We start from the raw sequence: 20,704 nt of genomic DNA, 5'->3' as shown, positions 1-20,704 counted from the left end.
CTTCACTGGGGAACAGGCGCTGGGAAGGGAAGCCGCTTGTTAAGCCTCTGCAAGTGAGCCTGGAAAGGGAAGTGCAGGTTCTGGGAGCGCAGGCCTCGGCAGTCTGGGAAGCCCCCAGGGGAAGTGACTTTTAGGCCAACATGACAGGGAAGTGGAGTTTGGGGCTGGGGTCGTGTTCCTGGAGGAGGGGGCAGCAGGTGGGGAGGAATTCCTGGAGAGGAGAGCGAAGGTAGACCAGATGGCTGAGGGGCATGCTCTGCTGTGCTCTTTGGCCTGGCTCTGCCGTCCTGGAGGCTGGCAGGCGGGTGGGGCCACACCTGGAGGACCTGGGCACCAAGGTGAACACTGGAAAGCCATGTGGTAGGTTGCATTAGCCCATCCACATCCTACAGACAGAGCTTCCAGAATCCGGCAGCCCCTCTCGGCACCCCCTGAACCGCCCCCCAGACTGTGAGTCCTTGAAGGTTTGTGTCTTTCCGCCTGGAATGTGCCTGGTGATTGCTCCAGTGCAGTGAATGCCGCCTCGCTGTCGGCTGCCTGAGGAGGCGGCGGTCCTGGAAGGGGAAGCATCCAGGCGTCCACACCTGTCTGCATGAGCCTCAGGGCGACTCCCCTCCTCCCAGGGGCTGTGGTTGGAAGGTGACGCAGCGGCTTGCCCACAGCCGCCAGTGTGGTGCGGACAGACAGAGCCAGGATGCAGACCGGTCTCCCACTCCAGGGCCTGGGAAGTTGCTAGTGTGTCTGGCTGAAGGGAAGTAAAACCTCGAGTAAGTTCGAAGTCACTAATTTAGAAAAGCGGAGGAGGACCTCAGCACGGGGAGAAGTCGGCCCAACTGAGTTTCACAATCAGACTTACGGCGCCTGGAGTTTGGTGAGGGTTCATCTCTACAGTGAACTGAGGCGGTTGTGGGATCACGGGAACCTCACTTTTGCCTCCATTACTTTGAAGGGGACCCATACTGGTTGGTTTGCCGTTCTTTTACTAGGTTCATCCAGCCGGCTCTCTCCTTAGCACTTCCTGATTTATCTGGTCTCTTATATAATTTCTTTATTCATCTTCTGATTGTTGGCTTTCCCCTCTGTCATGCAGGCTCCTAAGGTTTGAGATCTTTGTCTGTCTGCTCCCCCATTGTGTCCACATGCCTGGGCCAGTGCCAGGCACACGGGACTTCCAGCTCTTTCCACTCAGGTCAGGCGGCGCCTGAGGACCCCCCGTGGCTGGGGAACTAGCCTCCCTCTCTCTCTCTCTCTGTGTTGCTGTTGCAGCCTTGGACTTGAGAGTTGAACATGAGTCCATCCTGCTGGGGCTCGGTGCTCAGAGGCTCCGAACAGTGGGAGCTGTGTCTTCACTGTCCTCCGGGCCTGTGATTCGCCCCGACAGGCAGGAAGCGCCCCTTGGTTTGGGAGGGTCTTGATCTCTGCATTTCTGGTGGGGATGCTGGGGCTGTAGGAACTTGTGAGGATGATGCCCCCTACCCTACCCTCCGTGGGGTTCCTGGGGTGGTAGTACCTTCTAGGTGTTCAGCAAGCAGCATGCAAAACAGCTCCCTCCCTTTGCACTGTCTTTGTGGTTTAACATTTTTCTGTCAAGTGCCTCTTCCCTGTGAATTAGCATGTGAGCTATATCTATCTTCTACAACAAAGCCGCATTTACATTTTACAAAACCTCAGAAAGAAACTCCAGCAAGGTGCTCATTCTTTGGCTACTCCTGAATTCATTCATTCATTCATTCATTCACTCATTCACTCATTCATTCATTCAGCACATGTCTTCATTGCTGTTAGGAGTCAGTATTTTATATGGAAGCTAATTTGTTTTCTTTTGGGCCAGTTTACTCTGTGCCGAGGATGGGAATGGATAGGGCAGCCTGTACAGATTTGTGAGAACCAAACTGAGAGTGGGCGTGGCAACGCGGTGGGGTGGGACGAGGTTTCTAATCATCAGAGCTCTGAGAGCGGCTTGCACTGGCATTGAAATAGGACGACACCTTTATTTATTTTTATGTATTTTAAGATGTCTTTCTTAACAATGAGGTTGTTCATTCCCCTTTGCCTTCTTCTTCACCGTTTTCCTGGACACAGTTCACCTGGTCCTTGACACTTCCTCTGTCTTGCAAGTTTTGGCCTACTCTCTTGGTTAGCTCAGGCCTTGACATCTTGAGAACAATTATCCACTTCAGGCAGATGAGCACTCCAGTGTCCGCCGCCATCAATCCCTCGCACAGTTTTAGTATGTGGGCTGCCGAAGCGAGCATGGATACTATCTTTTAGAGTTGACAGAGTTATGGGGGGAGTCTATCGTATTTATTTTTGTTATTGTGTCTTACTTAACACTAAAACTCGATCCAGGATTTTAGAGTGCTTGGTATTCTTATTGAAAGTAATGGTAAAGGTTTTCCTAAAAGGCTGAAACACCACCTTCTTTATTTAAGAAATAAAAGGATTTAAAAATTCCAAAAGTGACATGTGCACTCCTCAGATGAAATCCATTCATTCACAGGCGGATGCCATGGGCAGGGCCGTTCCCTTCGCCGCTCAGCACCCTCCAGAGCTCCCTCTGCGTCTTTCCAACCTTCGTCTTTCAACGTGGACTTGGCCGGGTCCAGGCCGAACTGCTCGGAGCTCAGAGGCTCTCCACGTGGTCTCCATGGAGGCCTGCCCAGCGCCTCCATCCCTTCCTTCCTTCCTTCCCTCCCTGCTCACGTATCGTTTTCAGATGTTGTCTGCCACTTCCTCTTCCTATCACCGAGGTTTCACTTACTTACATCCTGTCTGCTGCATTTTCATTACGAAAATGTGTATTGTTTGTCGTCTGCCGCTGAGCCAAAGAGAACGCTCCAGTTACATTTTTCTTCTTGCACCATCTTTTCGCTTTTCTTCTTTTCACAGCCCTTTAAAGTGCTTCGCGATAGGATGTTGCACGGGCTCAGGCCTCTTAGCTCATGGCTGCGGCCCGGGTTCACCTGGGGACAGTCCTCCGGGGCCCTCTGACCTCAGCTCCCTGGGTCTTCCTGGGCCACCACTGGCCATGCCCTTTGCCCTCTCCTGCTTCCTGGCCCCAGGCCCTCTGTCCTCAGTCACTCGCTCACTGCCTTGGAGCACGGCGGGCAATCGCCTCCGAGAAAGGGGGCACGGAAGGTAGACGTTTAAAGATCTTGTTGAATGAAAATGTGATCCCCCGCCCCGACTCTCCCACTTCATTAATAATCCGACAGAGCATAGAACTGGATGAATTCTAGGCTGAAACTCACTCATTGTTCCATTGTCTTCATGGCTGTTGAGAATCAGAATTTTATGTGGAAGCTGATTTGTTTGCTTTGCTTTTTTCTCTCCCGGAAATAGTACAGGGTCTTCTTTTCACCACCAGTTTTCTAGAACGGTACAGTGGGAAGGGCAGGCTTCCTTCCCCGTGGGGGCATTTCATGGAGACCGTTAATCTGGGAGCTATGGTTCTGGACCGTGTTCTCGAGTTAGTATCCTTATTTTTTCATCTCTTTGGCTTTTGATTCCTACTTTTCTTTGGAGGTTTCAACTTTATTTTCAAATCCTTCTGTTGAAATTGTTTATGCTTGTTTTGCTTATTTTCTCTAGACCCTCTGGTGTCTTTCTGGTGGCCCCAAGCCTGAGATGATGTTTATAAACGCACACATCTCCGATCAGCTGCGTGGGGAGACTTAGGGGTTTGTATGCAGAAGTTCACTCAACCCCTCCGTCCGGTGGGCTTCTCCTCCCTGCCCTCCTTCATGCCTCGTCTGCAGCTTCCCCCGGTCAGTTCTTTAGAGAAGGAAACTCCAGCCTGGGTGGAGGGAGAAGGGGAGAGAGAGGGGGAGATGATCACTGGGGTGCTCAGAGCTGGGGGCCTGGGCCTGGGGGTCTCACGGCCTCTTCCTGCTGCCCTTCTCATCCCTTCCGGCGGGCTTACCTGCTGCCCGCATTTGGACGTTTGTTGCTGGCACCCCGCCCCCCCCCCCCCCCCCCCCCCCCGCAGGTGCTGAGGTTCGTGCTTGCTCTCTGTAGGGAGCCATTCGCTGCCCTCCACTGCTCTCCACTTCCCCAGCCAGCTCTCGGAAAGACTCTCCAATCACTTAGGTGGTATTTTCTTTGCCTCATTCTCTGTCCGAAGCCCATGTTAATGAAGGTAGCGCCTCTCCCTTGTCCACCTCTGGAGAGTGGCGGGGTGGAGAGGAACAGCCGGTGGAGAGAGGCAGGAAGTGACAGGCAGGGCGTCCGGGAGGGAGGTGTCAGGGGATCTGGTCCCCAGCCTCCTGGAGTAGAGGCTGCAGGACCCCCTGGCGGAGGGACCACTCTGTCCTGGATATGGCAGTGTCTGCGGACGTGCAAGGCCGCATGTCTAGAGATCAGTTGGCAGCTCAGGTAAGGGAGGGGCTGAAATCTTGGGAGAGCATGTGGCTAGGAAAGCAGTTGGCCTAGGCAGAACTCTGGGAAACCCTGAATTTATGGTGGTGGTGGGGGCGGGGGGTGGGGGGGTGGGCAGAGGGACAGGAGCTGACAAAGGAGACAGGGAGTGTTGGAGAATCCTGAGAGGGCTGGGGAGCAGGGCCAGGGCCCAGGAGCGTTCCAGAAGCGCATCTGAGGGACTTGCTACATGATCCTCCGTGAGCCGGTGGGAGGCGAGGCCGAGCTGGCCGTGCACGCTTAGCTATTGCGATGCTTCCATAAGAAAGCTGCGGGCGGGGTTGGGGCGGGGCGCGGGGTTGGGGAGGTCATTAGCTATAGGAGGACGTGATTAACAGGAGATGGGGTTTTATTTTCCCAGTGGGAAAAGTTTCAGCTTGCTTCCTGGGTGAGGGTGGGGGTGGGGGGCGGGGCAGGAGCTGTGCCTGGGCCCCTCCTGGAGGGGGTGACTGTTCAGGCTCATGGAAGGGAACTCGCTTCTCCAGCATGTGTGCGGTGGGGGCAGAGGCTGCCTGGGCACCGTGGGCTGGTGCCCAGGCTCATGGGGTGTCTGGGAAGAGCTCCCCTGGGTGCAAACGCCCCCACAGGCAGTCCTCGCGCTGAAGCCGGGAATCCTGGCGTGGCCCAGGAGGGTCCTTCTCCAGCACCTTCTGGGGCAGTGTGGGATGCCCTCCACAGGGGGCAGGAGAGGAGAAGGGCCATCCTCCAGGTCACACCCAGGGTCAAAGGCCCGGGACCCCGCCTGTGGGTGGACGTTGTCTGCTCCGGTCCCGACAGAAGCCAGAATAGGGTTCCAGGCTCTGGGAAACCCACCAGAGTGTCTCGAGACGCAGGTTCCTCTTTCTGTTCAGCGCCCGCGGGTGGGCAGCGGCCTCCCGTGACTGGCCTGCGGTCGCCGCGTCAGGGTTTCCCTTCCCAGTCACGCTTCCTACCCGGCCAGATAAGCTCGGCCGCTGCCGCTGTTCTCAGAGACAGGGGCGCGGGGACCCACAGGCACTCAGGAGGGGGGGCTGGGGATGGGCAGGGGGTGAGAGCAGGCCCCCCAGAGCCTGCTTCCTCTCCTCCGGGCCCCTCACACCCCCTCCTTTACGCCTCAAGCTACTGATTCATTCCACGTCTTTTCAGAGCCACCCAGACAGCCTGGGCTCATCTGGAAACGTGTGTGTGTGTGTGTGTGTGTGTGTGTGAGAGAGAGAGAGAGAGAGAGCGAGCGAGAGAGAGAGAGAGAGAGAGAGAGAGAGAAAGAGAGAGAAAGAGACAGAGAGAGAGAGAGACTATTCAAGGGGGAGGGGAGGCCTGAAGTGGTTCCTGCCTCCAGCGCTTTGCACGGGGTCTGTTCCTCTGACTGGCCGACGCTCTTAGGAAGCATGAAACAGGCAGAAGTTTCCCCAAAATGTTCGTTCCTGGGAGAAGGGGGGCAGCGGGAGGGAGGCTCGCGGCTGCGTGGAGGGGGTGGGTCTCTGAGAGGCGAACAGCCCCAAGGTGCTGCCCGACCCGGATCTGGATAACGGGCCCCGCTTGTCCGTTGGACCGGCCATGTTGATTATGAGAGGCTCCTCCTGTCGCTGGGCCCGGTGCTGACGAACCGACCCCGGGGCCTGGGTGGCGGCCTCCGCCTGGGCAGTCTTCCTGGGGCAGGAGGCGGGCGGGCCTCGGCCTCTCGGGCCTTTTGTCAACTTGTCCTTGGACCCCAAGTAAGTTAAAGGACTGCTTGTCTACTTTCAAACACCAGGGCTTGAAAGCCTTCTGGTGTTTTCCATGAGGCCAGAGGGTTTCACAGGCTGGGGTCTCTTTGGGGAGAACGGCAATTGGCAGGCCTCTCCAGCCCCTCACTCCCTGCACAAAGCGTAGCTCCGGCTGCGTTTCTGAGACATTTATGGTCCGGCTCCTCCCGGGGTGAAGTGATACTTCAGGCTTTAATGTTTAAAGACACAGCCCCCCTGTGTGCTGCCCTGAGGTTGAGTGCGGGCACTTTCCTGGTTCTAAGAGCGGAGAACCCTCAGGGGACACCCCGAAGACCAGGCTGCCTTCTGCAGCCCAGCAAGGAGGCAGGCCGGCTTTCTGTTCGTTAGTTTTTAAAAAATATATTTGTATTGATTTCAGAGAGAGGAAGAGAGAGAGAGACACATCAATGATGAGAGAGAATCATTGACCCTCTGCCTCCTGCACGCCCCCTACTGGGGATCGAGTCTGAAACCTGGGCACGTGCCCTTGACCAGGAATCGAGCCCTGACCTCCTGGCTCATGGGTCCACGCCCGCTGGGCGAGGCTGTTTTTAAGACAAAGCACTTAGGGCGAGCGTGTCCCTGTGCCAGCCGAGGCCGAGGTCGGCTGCCAGTGCATTAGACGTGCGCACCTTGCCCCCTCCGCCTCCAGGCCTTTCAACGGCCAGTGCTTCCCAGAAGGACTGCCCTTGGGACGCGGGGCGGCCAGTGAGTGCTCTCTCCCTCGCTCCTGCTCACACCTCATGACCTGGAAGCAGCACCCTGGAGGGGAGGCTGCCACGTGGAGCACCCTGGAGGGGATGATGCATCCCGCAGGCACGGGGCTGAGCTGCAATGCAAGGCTTTGGAGCGCATGGTCCTCAGGCTCCTGCGGGCTCCCGGGATCAGCTGGGCGCTCTCCTGGCCACTGATTTTTTTTTTTAAATTGTGGTAAAATGCACGTAAAATTTTACCATTTTAGCCATTTTTTTAGGGCTCTCGTTTTTATCATTTTAACCATTTTAAAGTGTGCAGTTCAGCCTGGCAGGCGTGGCTCAGTGGTTGAGCATCGACCTATGAACCAGAGATCACGGTCAGGGCACATGCTTGGGCTGCAGGCTCAATCCCCAGTGGGGGGCGTGCAGAGGCAGGCGGTCAATGATTTTCTCTCATCATTGATGTCTCTATCCCTCTTTGCCTCTCCCTTCCTCTCTGACATCAATAAAAATATATTGAAAATAAAGTGTATAGTTCAGTGACCTTAAGTGCACTCATAGACTTATACAGTCATCGCCACTACCCAGTTCCAGAATTTCTCATCCACCCAACCCGAAACCCCTTGCCTATGAAGCAGTTACTCCCCTCTCCCCTGCCCCCAGCCCCGGGAAACCCCTCATGTTCTGTCTCCATGGGTTCGTGTATTCTGGGTGTTTCAGGTGAATGGAAGCACGCAATATGTGGCCTTTCGCGTCTGGTTGCTTGCAGTTAGCATGATGTTTCAAGGTCACCCACGCAGTGCACCTGCCAGGACTTCATTGCTTGTTATGCCTGAACAATGTTCCCAGAAGTCCTTTATTTTTTCTCCTCTTTTTTAATTAAATTGATTGGGGTGACATTGGTTACTATGATCATACAGGTTTCAGGTGTGGGTTTCTATGTTAGAAGATCTGTGTATTGCACTGTGTGCCCACCATCCCAAGTCAGATCTTCTCCCGTCACCATATCTTAGGACCCCCTTCATCCATCCCCTCCCTCCCCTGCCTTGAGTCCTTAAGTCCTTAATTGGGAGAATTCACAGGACTCCCTGAATGGTACCAAAGGTCACTACTGTGGGCCAGGATCTGTCCTGTCACCGTTTCCAAGTGGGTAGGGGAGCCGTCTGTGACAGGAGATGGAGCAGCAGGCAGAGCCCCCAGGCCAGGCCGGCGGGGAGAGCTGGGCTCAGGCCGGGAAGGGCTGAGCTCACCGCGAACAGGCCCTGTGTGTCTCCCACAGATGCAGGAAAAGGCCAAGGAGATCTACATGACCTTCCTGTCCAGCAAGGCCTCGTCACAAGTCAACGTCGAGGGGCAGTCCCGGCTCAACGAGAAGATCCTGGAAGAGCCGCACCCCCTGATGTTCCAGAAGCTCCAGGACCAGGTAACCCGACCTCCTTGCTTGCACTGTGACTGGAAGCCAACGTGTCTCCGCAGCCGGGCACGTGGAGGAGGGAGCGCGGCTGGCAAAGCACAGAGGCCTGGAATGCCAGGCTCGGGATTAACCCCCGGCGGCTCCCCCACGCCGGTCTCAGCACGCCGTGTGAACCGGCAGGGTGATCTGTCTTCTCGACGCAGATCAGAAGGGAGGCTGGGGCTGTTTGAGGCACCCACGCTGAGGAAGCACCCTGTGATACCCGCTGAAGGTAGGCGCAGGCAGAAAATTCTAGAAAGCGAGCCCAAAGACTCAGAATGCTCGGGAACATGGGGCTGTTTTTTGTGTGCAGATGTCCAAACATCATCGCCTACATCCGGCGGCCCAGTACCATAAGCTAGGTCTTAATGAGGCCCCGGAGTTACAATGAAGTGCTACTATCTGGCAGCATACGTGTTCCACGTGAAGCAGGAATAATCAGGTTGAAAACAGACCTAGAAGGGGCAAGTTGGTTTTTCGGAAAACTCTCCTATGAGGAACGGCCACGGTCATGGGCAGCGGGGTGAAAGTGCACCCCCGGGGTTCTCACAGACACGGGCTTGCAGAGGTGGCTCCGTAGCGTGCCCCGTTCTTGTGAAACATTACGCACACCTGGGGCACCGGTTTCTGACTCCTGCTGGCCGAGTTCTCATCGGGGAAGCGAGGGCTCCCGTGGCACACAGGGGGGGGACCGGCTTTTCGCCTGACTCAGCAGTCCCCCATCTGCGCCCGCCCGGAGCCACCTGGAGGCTTGTTCAGGCAGACGCCGGCCCCCTCTCCCGAGAAAACGGTTTCAAATGCGAGGGTCCCAGCGGGACCCAGCAAGGCCCCAGCTGACGGGTGCGGGTGCTGCCCGTCCTGGGACTGCACTTTGAGGACCACTGGTCCCTCCAGGGCCGGCCTTGGTGTGAGTGTGCACAGAGCCCACAGCATGCCCGCCCCAGCAGCCATCAGCCAGAAAACCAATGCGCACGCGAGAGGTAGCTGGAGGGTGTTTTCCCATCGACACAGTGGCAAGTGCAAACTCCCCTGAATTCCAAATCAGCTATGGGTGTTGAAGGAACCCGGTGCGCACGGGGGACTTGCCGAGGGCCTCCTGGAGGGGGTGATTTCGAGTCAGTGGAAAGGACGCCGTGCGTGTGGGTTTGTGGAGGGAAAGCAAGTGGAATGTCTGACCCAAAGGCAATTATTTTGTGGCTCTGGCTGCACGAGGATGTCTGCCCCACCGGGACCTCAGTCTTTTCGTTTCCTGTTGTATTTTAAAGTGCTGCCAGGGTTGAGAACTGTACTGAAGCCCCTGAGTGCTAAGCATTTCCACGAATCACAGTGTCTGCTATTCAGGGGTGCCCTCTGTGCCTGATGCCCACTGGGCATGCTGCATCCACTGCATCGCCAGGGAATATTACTCCCACTTTGGTGATGAAGAAGCAGGGTTCAGGGGTGCTAAATGGTTTCATGGCACAAAATCACACCTGCTTTCACAGGCCACCCTCTGCTGCATTCATGGGCAGCCTGTCGCTGCTCCTCCAAGCCCAGGAGACCAGCTGGAGCAGAGGGTTGGGAAGGCCTTGTCAGTACAGGCCCCCTTCCCGGCTGCAGACCCCAAGGGAGGGACAGGGAGGGAGACGGGCTGATGCCCCTCTATGCAGCGGTTCTCAACCTGTGGGTCGTGACCCCTTTGGGGGTCGAACGACCCTTTCACAGGGGTCGCCTAAGACCATCCTGCATATCAGATATTTACATGTTGATTCATAACAGTAGCAACATGACAGTGATGAAGTAGCAACGAAAATAATTTTATGGTTGGGGGTCACCACCACATGAGGAACTGTATTACAGGGTCGCGGCGTTAGGAAGGTTGAGAACCGCTGCACTAGAGTCATACATGGGGCGCTTTGCTGGCACAGAAAGGAGGAAGGGACACAAGGGACAGAGGAAGAGCTTTCTAAGTGACAAGAGAAAAAATAACTTTTACCTACCTAACTATAAAAGTCACACGTGCTCAACAACGACGACGACAAAGAATCATTATTTTGTACCTGGACAGGACCCCCAACTACCATCGGGTCGCTAGATTTCCGTCCTTCTTCCTACACATGCATCCATGCACCCATCTCACAAATACGGCCCAACCCTTTTAGTTCAAACTATTTTACAGAAAGAAAGGACTTTGAATCGACTATAAATGGTTAATAAATGCTACCTTTTGTTGCCTGCCTGCCAGGGGACAGGCCAGGGCTTAAAGGAAAAAATAGAGAGAGGAAAGGAAGTGCTTTTATACTGTTGTTAAGAGTCAGTCTCTGAGCGGGATAGAGAGGCCCTCACTGTCTCTCTGAGGCTCACTTGGCTGACGACAAGGGGTGGGAATCGGAGCTGATGCCAGAGCGAGTCCCTCTGAGGGGCCTCTGGGTCCTGTTTTGCCTCAGAAAATTCTGCCTGTCGGGGGCCTGGTAACCGTCAAAGCGTGTGCTCAGCGCGCTCTGTGGGTCTCTGCTCCCTGAAGGCCCCCACCAGAGCCCGGGTGTCCTGAGCGAGGGAGTTTGGAGCTGAGGGAGCCGGCTGGGCACCACAGAACCAACTCCGTGGCTTTGGCTGCATGCAGCCCCGCTGGCTGCCCTGTCTCGGAGCTGTCTGAGCAGGCAGCTTGGTGCCCAGGAGTCCCCAGCTCCTGGTGACCTCACCCCCCCACCCCCACCCCCACTTCCATTACAGTGGGCGGTGCTCTGTGCTCTGGAGGCAGCTGATGGGGCAGCATGGACTTTGGGGCACAGCCGGGACCTAGAAGGATGGGAAAGTCCTCCCCGAGCATCGGGTGAGACGAGCCCCTATCCATGCATCTTCTCCTGTTGGGGGTCCCCACTCGGGTCCTGTTTGTTCTTGGTTTACACACAGTTCTATCAGCTCTGGGGTTTCAGTCCGCAATAGATTGGAAACGCTGGTAGAGGCTGTGGGGAGACGGGCGGCAAAATCGGTAACAGCTGCGGGGGAGGGGGGGGCAGAAAAATGGATACTAAACACAAACCACAGCACAGCGGTCTGGAGCCACCGAGCTCGGGGACCCCCACCCACACGCCGCACGGGGGGCATCCCTGGGCCGCGGGGCGATGACGGGGTCAGTGATCTTAATGACCCCAAAGCATCAGGCAAACTTAAACTGTGGCCAGTGCATTCTGTGAAGAACATTTTGTAATAAGCACTTCATCAAAATGATGTACTTTTAAAAATTATTCTGTATTTAATTAGGTTTATTGGGGTGACATTGGTTAGTAAAATTATATAGGTTTCAAGTGCACGATTCCCTAATAGATCACCTTTATATTGCATTGTGTGTTCAGCACCCCAAGTCAGGTCTCCTCCCGTCACCATAGAGTTGGCCCCTCAAACCCTTTACTGTCTCCCCCCCACCCTTTCCTCTGGTAACCCCCATACTGCTGTCTGTGTCTATGAGTTTTTGTCAAGATGCTAACTTAAGAGAAGTTTATAATTCGGTTTTTTGGAAAACTCGTGTGAGCGGAGTGAGTGTTTCAGAGAAGTCGGCTCTGCAAACGTTTAAAAATGAAGCCCTTTGAAAGCTGTGCAGTGGCCTGTATTGTGCCCCACGAGAGATTCAAACCAAATCCTGCTCCTACAAGCTTCCCAGCACCCGCTCACGCACCTCTCTTGCTCTGAAGCCTCTGGTTTGAATGGAACCGGAAGGAGATTGGAGAGGATGGAAGGTCAAGGTCGTTGCAAACGGCCACTCGAGGTCATCGCTTTGTCGGGCCGCGAAAGAGAAGGACAGGCTGGAGGGGAGCAGGTGCTCATCTCCCTGGAAGCTCAGGGCCCGGGGCCTGCACGGAGCGGGTTCTGGGTGCTGCCAGGATGCCCTCCCCGGGCTCGGGGCTGGTGCTGGGTCTGCTCTGGGGAAGGCGGAGTGGAGGTGCCGTCTCCACGGAAAAGGAAGCCTCGGCCTCTGATGCTTAAAAAAAAAATTAGAAACACAATTAGGAAGGCCTGTGAGATGTGAGCGCCCGCCGCATCCCGGGCAGAGGAAGGGCCGTGCGCCGGGCGGCCCCTTTCAGCAGCGGCATTTCTGTGAATTTCCCCAGAACCGAGACGGGAGCAGGAAGGGTTGGACCCGCTGGTGAGGACCGGAGCTGGGGCGGGGCTGCCATGCGTCCCGGGGCCATGGGGTGGGGGTCCTCTCCCACCCTCTGCTTCTCTAAGTCTGCGTGGCGGCTGGAGCTGGGGATTCTGGAATCCTCCGTCTTGCGGGTGCCGGCGGACACTCGCTCCCCAAGGTCCAGTCCGGCCCAGAAACCGGCCTTTTCCAACGCGCAGAGCCAGAAAGGGCAGGTCGTGGGGCTTCGTTCAAATGTGAGGAACGCCGGTGCCCGCGCCTCCCACAGCTGTTCGCCTTAGGAGGGGCGGGGCGGGAAGGACAGTATCTCCAAGACTTTGAGATTTTTTTTTAAACTTTGAAATGGTGTTTAGGGGAAGAAGAGAGGGGGCAGGCATCAGAATAGCATTTAACTCTCCTCATGGCAGAAAGCAAACATAAAATACCTTGGCCTGTGCACAAACAATGTCATTTGGGCTTTGGATTGGAGTATCATGGACTCCGGACAAGTGAACAAATTGTCACCACCCCCTCCTCCCCCCCCCGCAATGGGGCTGCCCAGGACCCACGTCCGGTGAGGGGGTTTTGCCCCAGCGGGGGTCTCTCTCCACGCACGTCCAGCCTCTTTCTGGAGTTCTGATCCCCCCACACCTTGTCCGTCTCCAATGAGCCTGCCTGGGAAGCAGGAGCACGGTCCAGGGCCACCATAGTTCCGGGACAGGCCTGGCCTCACCTGCTCTCTGCCAGCTGCCCGCGACCTTCTCCCGGATGCACCCCATCCCCACTTCAGAAGAGGGGGAGGCGGCCGTCACCTCCAGGCTGGAGGGCCGGTAGGAGAGGGGCTTTCTTTGCACTTTCTGTCTGTCCGTGTGCATTTGAAAGCACGTCTGTCGTCTGGGTGTGTGAGGAGAGAGAATCTGGAGACAGGGGCGCTGGCCGCCTTCTTTCAGTAGTTCTTGTTGTTGTTAATCCTCAGACGAGGATATTTTTCCATTGATTTTTAGGGAGAGTGGAAGAGAGAGGGAAAGACAGAGAGAAACATCGATGTGAGAGAAACACATCGATTGGTTGCCTCCTGCATGAGCCCTGACCAAGGCCCAGGCCAGGGAGGAGCCTGCAACCTAGGTACTTGCCCCTGGCCAGAATCAAACCCGGGACCCTTTGGTCCGCAGACCGATGATCTAGCCACTTGAGCCAAACTGGCTAAGGCCTTTCAGCAATTTCTTAATATAAAAACTAAACCCAGTTCTTGCAGCAAACATGAAGTCCCATTAATAAAACTTGCACGAACAGATCGATTTGCCCCTCCTTGTACCCAGTGTCCTCGTCTTCTGAGAAGTGGTAGGAGATTTATTAGGCTTGAAATGTGCTTCATTGGGACAGTGTTGAAATCTTCACCGAGGGCCCTTCGAGGCTGGGAAAGCTCGCGCTCCACGTGGATGAGGAGGGCGCCGGGAGGGAGTCCCTCTCTGCAGCGGCAGATCCGGGACACTCTCAAGTTGGGGCGCCCACGGAAAGGCAGGTCCCAGCCAGTCCCCACTGGAAGGGGTCCGGAGAGGGGGGGGCGCCTTGGCTGTGCAATGACCTGGCGTTGTGGGGCCGTGTGCATAGCTGCACGTGGGCAGAAGGCTCCCACCTCCAGCTGCCTGCAGGATTGCATCCCCAGGCAACGACGCCAAACAGTTTACAGTCTGGGCATGCAGCTCACAGATGTGGCGCTGCCAAAACCCGAAACCTGCTGAGCCACAGCTGTCTTGGGGGGAAAAAAAGACGCACGGAATGCAGTTTAGCTGCCAACTTGCGTTTTCTGCCTCATCGGCTGCCTGGGCAGGACTGGCTGCTTCCTTGCTCTGCCGGCCGCTCTGCCCACCTGGAGCCTCACCCCCGTCCTAGATTTGGAGCCACGGTTTCCTCTGCCCCACAGACAGCCTGAGGCGTGTGGGTCAGGTGATGGTCACAGCCCAGCCCCAGGGAGGCCAGTTCCCCCCATCAGAGTGTCCTGGTTTTATAGAACCTTCTGGAAGCCTGAGGGCCAGCTCATTTTCTGTGCTCACTGAGGAGTGAGGGGAAGTCAATAATTTAGTTTCCAAGGGCTGTCATAACAAATTGTCACAAACTGAGTTGCTTAAAGCAGAAATTTATTCTCACAGCTCATGAGGCCAGAAGTACGAAATCAAGCTGTCAGGAGGTCTGCACCCCTCCGGAAGGCTCTAGGGAAAACTCCTTTTTTTAAAAAAAAATGTTTTTATTGATTTTCATTTTTAAAAAATATATTTTTATTGATTTCAGAGAGGAAGGGAGAGGGAGAGAGACAGAAACATCAATGATGAGAGAGAATCGTTGATCGGCTGCCTCCTGCACCCCCACACTGGGGACTGAGCCCACAACCCAGGCATGTGCCCTGACCGGGAATCAAACCGTGACCTCCTGGTTCACAGGTCGATGCTCAACCACTGAGCCACGCCAGCCGGGCGGGAAGACTCCTTTCCTGCCTCTTCCTAGTGTCTGGTGGCCGCTGGCGTTCCTTGGCTCGGAGCTGCGTCACTCCGGCCTCGGCCTCTGTCTTCCGGGGCCTTTTCCCCTCTGCGTGTCTGTCCTCTCCTCCCTAAATCCAGGCTGTCATCTCGGCATCCTCAACCCACCCTGCTCCCAAGTCAGGTCACATTCTGAAGTTCCAGGTGGACAGGAACTTGGGGGGACACCGTTTAATCCAGGACACTGACCTTTGAAGATATTTATTTTCCTTTGTACACAAACACCTTTTTTTATAAAATTTATTTTTTCATTACAGTTTGCATTCCATGTTATTTTATATTAGTCTCAGGTGTGCAGCAGTGGTTAGCTAATCACGTACTTTGCAAAGTGTTCACAAACACTCGTAAAGAGCATATTTGGGATCGTTGTGTTTATTTCTAGTGCATTTTAAAAATTTAGTGTCCAGTTGTTGTGCGTTCACATCTACTTTTCCATGCGAAACTCTTTACAGACTTCCTGCTGGTCCGCCGTGTGGGGGACAGTGCAGCCTAGTGGTGTGGCCTCCAGGGCTGGACTGCCAGGGTTGCATCCTCTGGTCTCGTGCTCACTGCTGTGGAATGAATTATGCTCCCCCTCCCCGCTCCCCGATGCATATGTTGACGTCCCAAGCCCGGGGACCTCAGAATGTGACTGTGTTTGGAGCGAGGGTCTCCAAAGAGGAATTTAAGGTGAAACGAGGCCATTGGGGGTGGGCTCCACGCCAGGCCAACTGGTGTCCTTACACGTAGAGGAGATTAGGACACAGACGCACACAGAGGACACGGGGGGGGGGGGGGGGGACAGCCGTCCACAAGCCAGAGAGCGAGGACCCAGGAGAACCGACCTTGGCCCTCCAGCCTCCAGAACTGCGAGGAAAGACATCCCTGTTGTTGAACACCCTCCCACCCCCATCCCCTGTCTGTGGGACTCGTCACGGCCGCAGAGCAGACGAGCACACCAGCCGCTGGGCCCTGCTCCTCCCTCTGTGTAATCCGGGTTCTCACGGGGCTTTGGTGAGATCACATGAGCATCATGCTGCCCGGTGCCCTGTTGGAAGGCGCTCTCGGCGCGTTGGCACCACCCGATGCACCTCGCCAGCCTCTACGTGTTGGGCGGCTTCTGTTCGTTCGCCGGGTGGGCATTTATTGGGCCGCACTCACGCCATTTGCCCTGGTGGCTGCTGGGGCCGCAGCTGGCTACACGTTCCTGGGAGAGACTGTTGGGTGCGCTCTCTCTCCTGTAAGCCGTCCTTGCGGAGCACCACCCTGAATGGACCGTGTGGTCGGAGCGCCCCATGGCCATGTGCTCCGAGGCCAGTGCCAGGAGGGCCTGTGGCCGTGCCATTGAAGGCCCGTGCAGGGATACCAGGCAGCTCACAGCCTCAGCAAATGCGGCCACTGGGAGTGACGTCTCTTCTTTTCCACATCTGTCCGGCCTCAGGGCTGTCGCTGCCCCCCAGTGACTGCAGCGCCAGGAGCTACACCAGGAGGCAGGCCAGGGGCCTGGATGGGAGCTCAGCCTGGAGGACTTCCCGGCATCACACCTGCCCCCGGTGGTGTGGCCGTTATGCTCGTGGTACAGAGCTCCCAGCCCCTGCCCTGGCGCTGGCTGAGGGAGCCTGGGTCTCCTGGAGGCAGAAAGCGCCTGCCAGCCACTGAGCAGCGCCTGAGCCTCCCCCTGCTGAGCCGCCCCCTCGCCCGCCCTCCCCGCCGCCCCGGCTCTGGGTGCCTCCAGCCCCTGCCTTTTCTCTTCTCTTTGAAGTGTGAGCCTCAGAGCCACGACAGGCAAACAGGATGCTCCACTCCCACGCGCACCGACTTCAGACAGACGTGGGGTCGAACCGCATCCTGCAGGCAGTGGGGGTCCCGCCTGCGGCGGACCCGGTGTGGGGAGGGGCGCAGGCTGGGTGCCGGCAGGGGCCTCGGGAGCTGGCTTCCTCAGTCCCTCTCCGAGCACCCGGTCCACACTTGGAACTCGGTGGGCATCGCAGAGTTCCGGTGGGGGCCCTCAGGCCTGCAGGGCCGGGCCAGGCCGGTGGTCGGGACGGTAACGTCCGCTCGGCATGTTCGTGGGAGGCCACGGGGTGATAACTCCTCATCCCCCGTCTTACCCCTGGCTGCGATTTTAGTATTTTCTGGGCATTGTTATTTTAAATATATTTTTATTGATTTCAGAGAGGAAGGGAGAAGGAGAGAGAGAGAGAAACATCAATGATGAGAAAGAATCATTGATCGGCTGCCTCCCGCACGCCCTCTACTGGGGATCAAGCCCACAACCTGGGCATGTGCCCTTGACCAGAATCAAACCTGGGACCCTTCCGTTCCCAGACCAACCCTCTATTTACTGAGCCAAACTGGCTAGGCATTATTATTATTATTATTTGGGGGGGCATTATTATTTTTAATGAATACAGTCTCTAAACCTCAGCAGTGGGTCTAGGATGACAAGATTGCTACACAACAGGTTTCTGGGAGGCGTGGCCTTTCGGAGCCGCTGGAGACATGGGCAGGCGGGAAGGATGACCAGGGAAGGGCAGGCAGGAGTTTGAGTCGAAAGAAACCCCAAATCCTAAACCTTCCTGGGTTGTTGGCTTTGCCGATAGCACATGGTTTAGGTGGACCCCCTGTGGTTGGAGTGGGGACCGTGAAGGGGGGCATGAATGTGCAAAGGCCGAAGGTTCCAGGTCTCCCACCCCCAGCAGACTCCATCAGACCTTTAATTTACAAAATAGCTCGTGTGCCTGGAGGGAAAGGGCAGATGTAAAAGACGTCAGGGTGTTAGCACCCGCCTGGCAACCCCGCCTGGCAGCCAGCGCCATTCCAGACCGCTGGCCCTTCCATCAGGCCTGTTGCTAAAGCCTTCCTCTCGTAGGCTGTGCCTGGCCCCTCTGCCCGGATTGAATGAGCCCCCTGTTGCTTCCTGGCATAACGAGGGGTTTGTTTGAGTTCTTAGATGCCAGGCTTCTGTGCCTCTGACGATGTTGGCCTCTTCTGGCCTGCACCCCAGCACCGTCTCTACGGGAACAGCTCCTGTTCCTCCGTCTCTAGTCCCTGTGTGTCATTTTTCCACATAAAGTGGAGCTTCTTAAAGGACCTCTCGCCACAAGGCTGTGAATCAGTGCTGCGTGCGCTAGACTTCCGTGGAAAACAGAGAGGGGCTTGTTCATGTGACCCCCCCCCCGCCCCCCCAAGCTGTTCTGTTCCTCTGAGGTTATTTCACGGCGACCAGAATCGTCCAGCACAGGACCGGCTTTAGCTGCCCGTGTGTGTCTCGCACGGATCTGCGTTCCCTGGCGCGTGAGCGGCGTTTAATAAATATTTGCTAGGGTGAGTCATGGCCTGGCCCGCCTCAGCCTTCAGCCGTCTTTTCCCTTTCCCCTTAGATCTTCAACCTCATGAAGTACGACAGCTACAGCCGCTTCTTGAAGTCTGACTTGTTTTTAAAGCACAAGCGAACCGAGGAGGAGGAGGAGGAGCCGCCCGACACGCAGACGGCAGCGAAAAGAGCGTCGAGAACTTATAACACATGAGCCCCCCTCCCCGCCCCCCCCCCTCCCCGCCAGCGGTCGGCACTGGCAGCTCCCGGCGCCAAGGAACTCAGGACCGTGCAGGGTTAAGAATTGCTTTGTTATCTGCAAGGACTGAAATGTACAACACCCGTCCATGGGATACGTGTATTTTATTAACTGCTTGACCAGTCAGTTTTGCATGATGGCTAAGCTTACGTAGAGAACACACATGTTGCTTTGAAGTTTCAGTTCACAAACACACACGGGTGGAAGGAGTCCTTAAACACTGGACACTGAGCATTTTACAGTTTGATTAAATGTCAGGCGAGGCCGCCAGGCGACACGTCCAGCCACCTCTTAGCTTTCAAGTCTTTGCCCTGCCTCTGTGGGAGTGGACCTCACAAACTCAGGCCATGGGGGCGGGGGGGGGGGCGGTGCTGTCTGTCCGGCGCCTTTTGGGTTAAATACTTCTCTCGGGCGGGCGAGCTCAGCCCTGCAGGTTCGGGGAGCTGTCGGGGAGCATCACCAGGGGCTTTTCCTTGTGCGGGGTCTGTCCTGGTTTCGCCCACAGTCTGTGACATTTCATGCAACATAAATAGTTCATCCTGATACAAATACGATCTCGAGGAAGAAAGAAAGACGAATGGGAAGTCGCCCAGGCAATGGGGGGCGGGGGGTGGCGCTGAGTGGGACCCTGCCGCCCGGCCTGTGCCAACGATGGAAGGCGTGCACATTCCCTGTCTCCCCGTAGCCCGTCGGGGACGCACCGCCCTCCTTCCCGCTCTGCCCCCACCCTTTGCTGGACTCCGGGCTCGAATCTTCAGCCAGGAGGCAGAAATGCCGTCTCTGAAAGTCTTCTTTCGAGGGAAGCCCAGCTCGGCCCAGGCTGACCCCGCCAGCCCGGGTCACGCCCCCTTTGGAGCTAAGCCCACGAGCCCAGGTCCCTCCTGCTAGTTCTCCCTGCCGCCTGCGCCTGCAGACCTTCTCCGGCCGGTTTGCCGAGCCTCGCACTCCGGTTTGTGCAAACCGAGCAGGCAGACCCTGTTGCTGACCCTGTTGCTGTGAGCCTTTCCACGTCCCATTCACTTGCAAATTGCCTGGTGCTGAGGGTGACTGTATAGCTTTCCAGTTAAACCAGGACGCTTTAGAGAGGGTGGGGGTGAGTTCAGTAATTACAGGGGGCAATGGCGTGAGCTCGTTCTGTTCTGGGCGTAGCGGTTCGCAGTGTCCCGACGGATGACCCTCCCGCAGGGTGACCTGTGGGACAGGCCCTTGCGTGTCCAGCCTGGGGGAGGATGGCCTGGGGGGCCATTCACTGCTGAGAACTCGGTCACCAGCTGAGCATCCAGCAGGAACTGCCCGGGCTGGACCACCCCCTCCCCCCCCGCCCAGGGGGCTTCTCCTTAGTCCGGCCTCTCCACCTGAGAATGACCTCCAAGGGCCCCGGCATCCGAGAAATTCAGTCCTTCAAGCAGAGCAGAGTGATGCATTTTATTTACAAAAAAACTACTTTCTAAGGAACGCTACTTAAATGTCTTTTTTTTACAATTATTTCTATTGATTTTTAGGGAGAGGCAAGGACAGAGAGAGAGAAACATCGATGTGAAACGTTGATCAGCTGCCCCCATGCACGCTGCCTACCGGGGGCTGAGTCTGAAACCCCACATGTGCCGGGTTCGAACCGGCAAGCTTTCCGTGCCTGGGACGACTCCCAACCAACAGCCACACTGGCCAGGGCAGATTGATGCATTTTATTGTATTATATATATTTTTATTGATTTCAGAGAGGAAGGGAGAGAGAGAGAGAGAAACATCAATGATGAGAGAGAATCACTGATTGGCTGCCTCCTGCATGCCCCTCACTGGGGACTGAGCCTGCAACCCGTGCATGTGCCCTGACCAGGAATCGAACCGTGACCTCCTGGTTCATAGGTCGATGTTCAACCCCTGAGCCACACTGGCCAGGCCAGACGGATGCATTTTTAAGAATAAAGGTTCTCTAGTTCAACTTTGAGTTCACCAGCCAGGACATGCACAGCTCCGGGCCCCCCGGTGCCAGTGCAGACAGAGGGTCATTTCGGGGTCCGTGGAGCTGAGCAACCTGCCGGGTGCTGCCCTTGGAGAGCCTGTGCCCACCCGTGGGCTGGGGCCTCTTTCTAGCTTCACCCTTTCCCCACTGGGGTCAGAGACCCTTGGAGGTGGCGGTCCGGGTGGAGGACACAGTCCGCCCACGACTGTCCCCCGAGAGCAGGGCCTCTCGCTTAGGGGCGGCCTGGGAAGCCCACTGCCAGCAGG

General features: G+C 56.3%; 1 protein-coding gene across 3 annotated transcripts in view; it reads left to right on the top strand.

Moving 5' to 3' along the window:
* Positions 1–18,762, top strand: part of RGS10 (regulator of G protein signaling 10) — a 32,652-nt gene extending 13,890 nt beyond the window's left edge. For 2 of the 3 annotated variants that reach the window (XM_059661590.1, XM_059661591.1), the window contains exons 4-5: positions 8,115–8,258; positions 18,284–18,762. In XM_059661590.1, the coding sequence (XP_059517573.1) occupies positions 8,115–8,258; positions 18,284–18,430 (291 nt within the window). In that variant the 3' untranslated portion in view covers positions 18,431–18,762. Of the gene's footprint in view, positions 1–8,114; positions 8,259–11,000; positions 12,080–18,283 lie in introns of those variants that run through there. The other variant, XM_059661589.1, reaches the window with a different exon arrangement.
* The last annotated feature ends 1,942 nt before the right edge of the window (positions 18,763–20,704 follow it).

Source organism: Myotis daubentonii, chromosome 13 (assembly GCF_963259705.1).
Source record: "Myotis daubentonii chromosome 13, mMyoDau2.1, whole genome shotgun sequence".
NCBI lineage: Eukaryota > Metazoa > Chordata > Mammalia > Chiroptera > Vespertilionidae > Myotis > Myotis daubentonii.
Note: the sequence above shows the minus strand (reverse complement) of the source record. Positions and strands in the feature narration are given on the sequence as shown.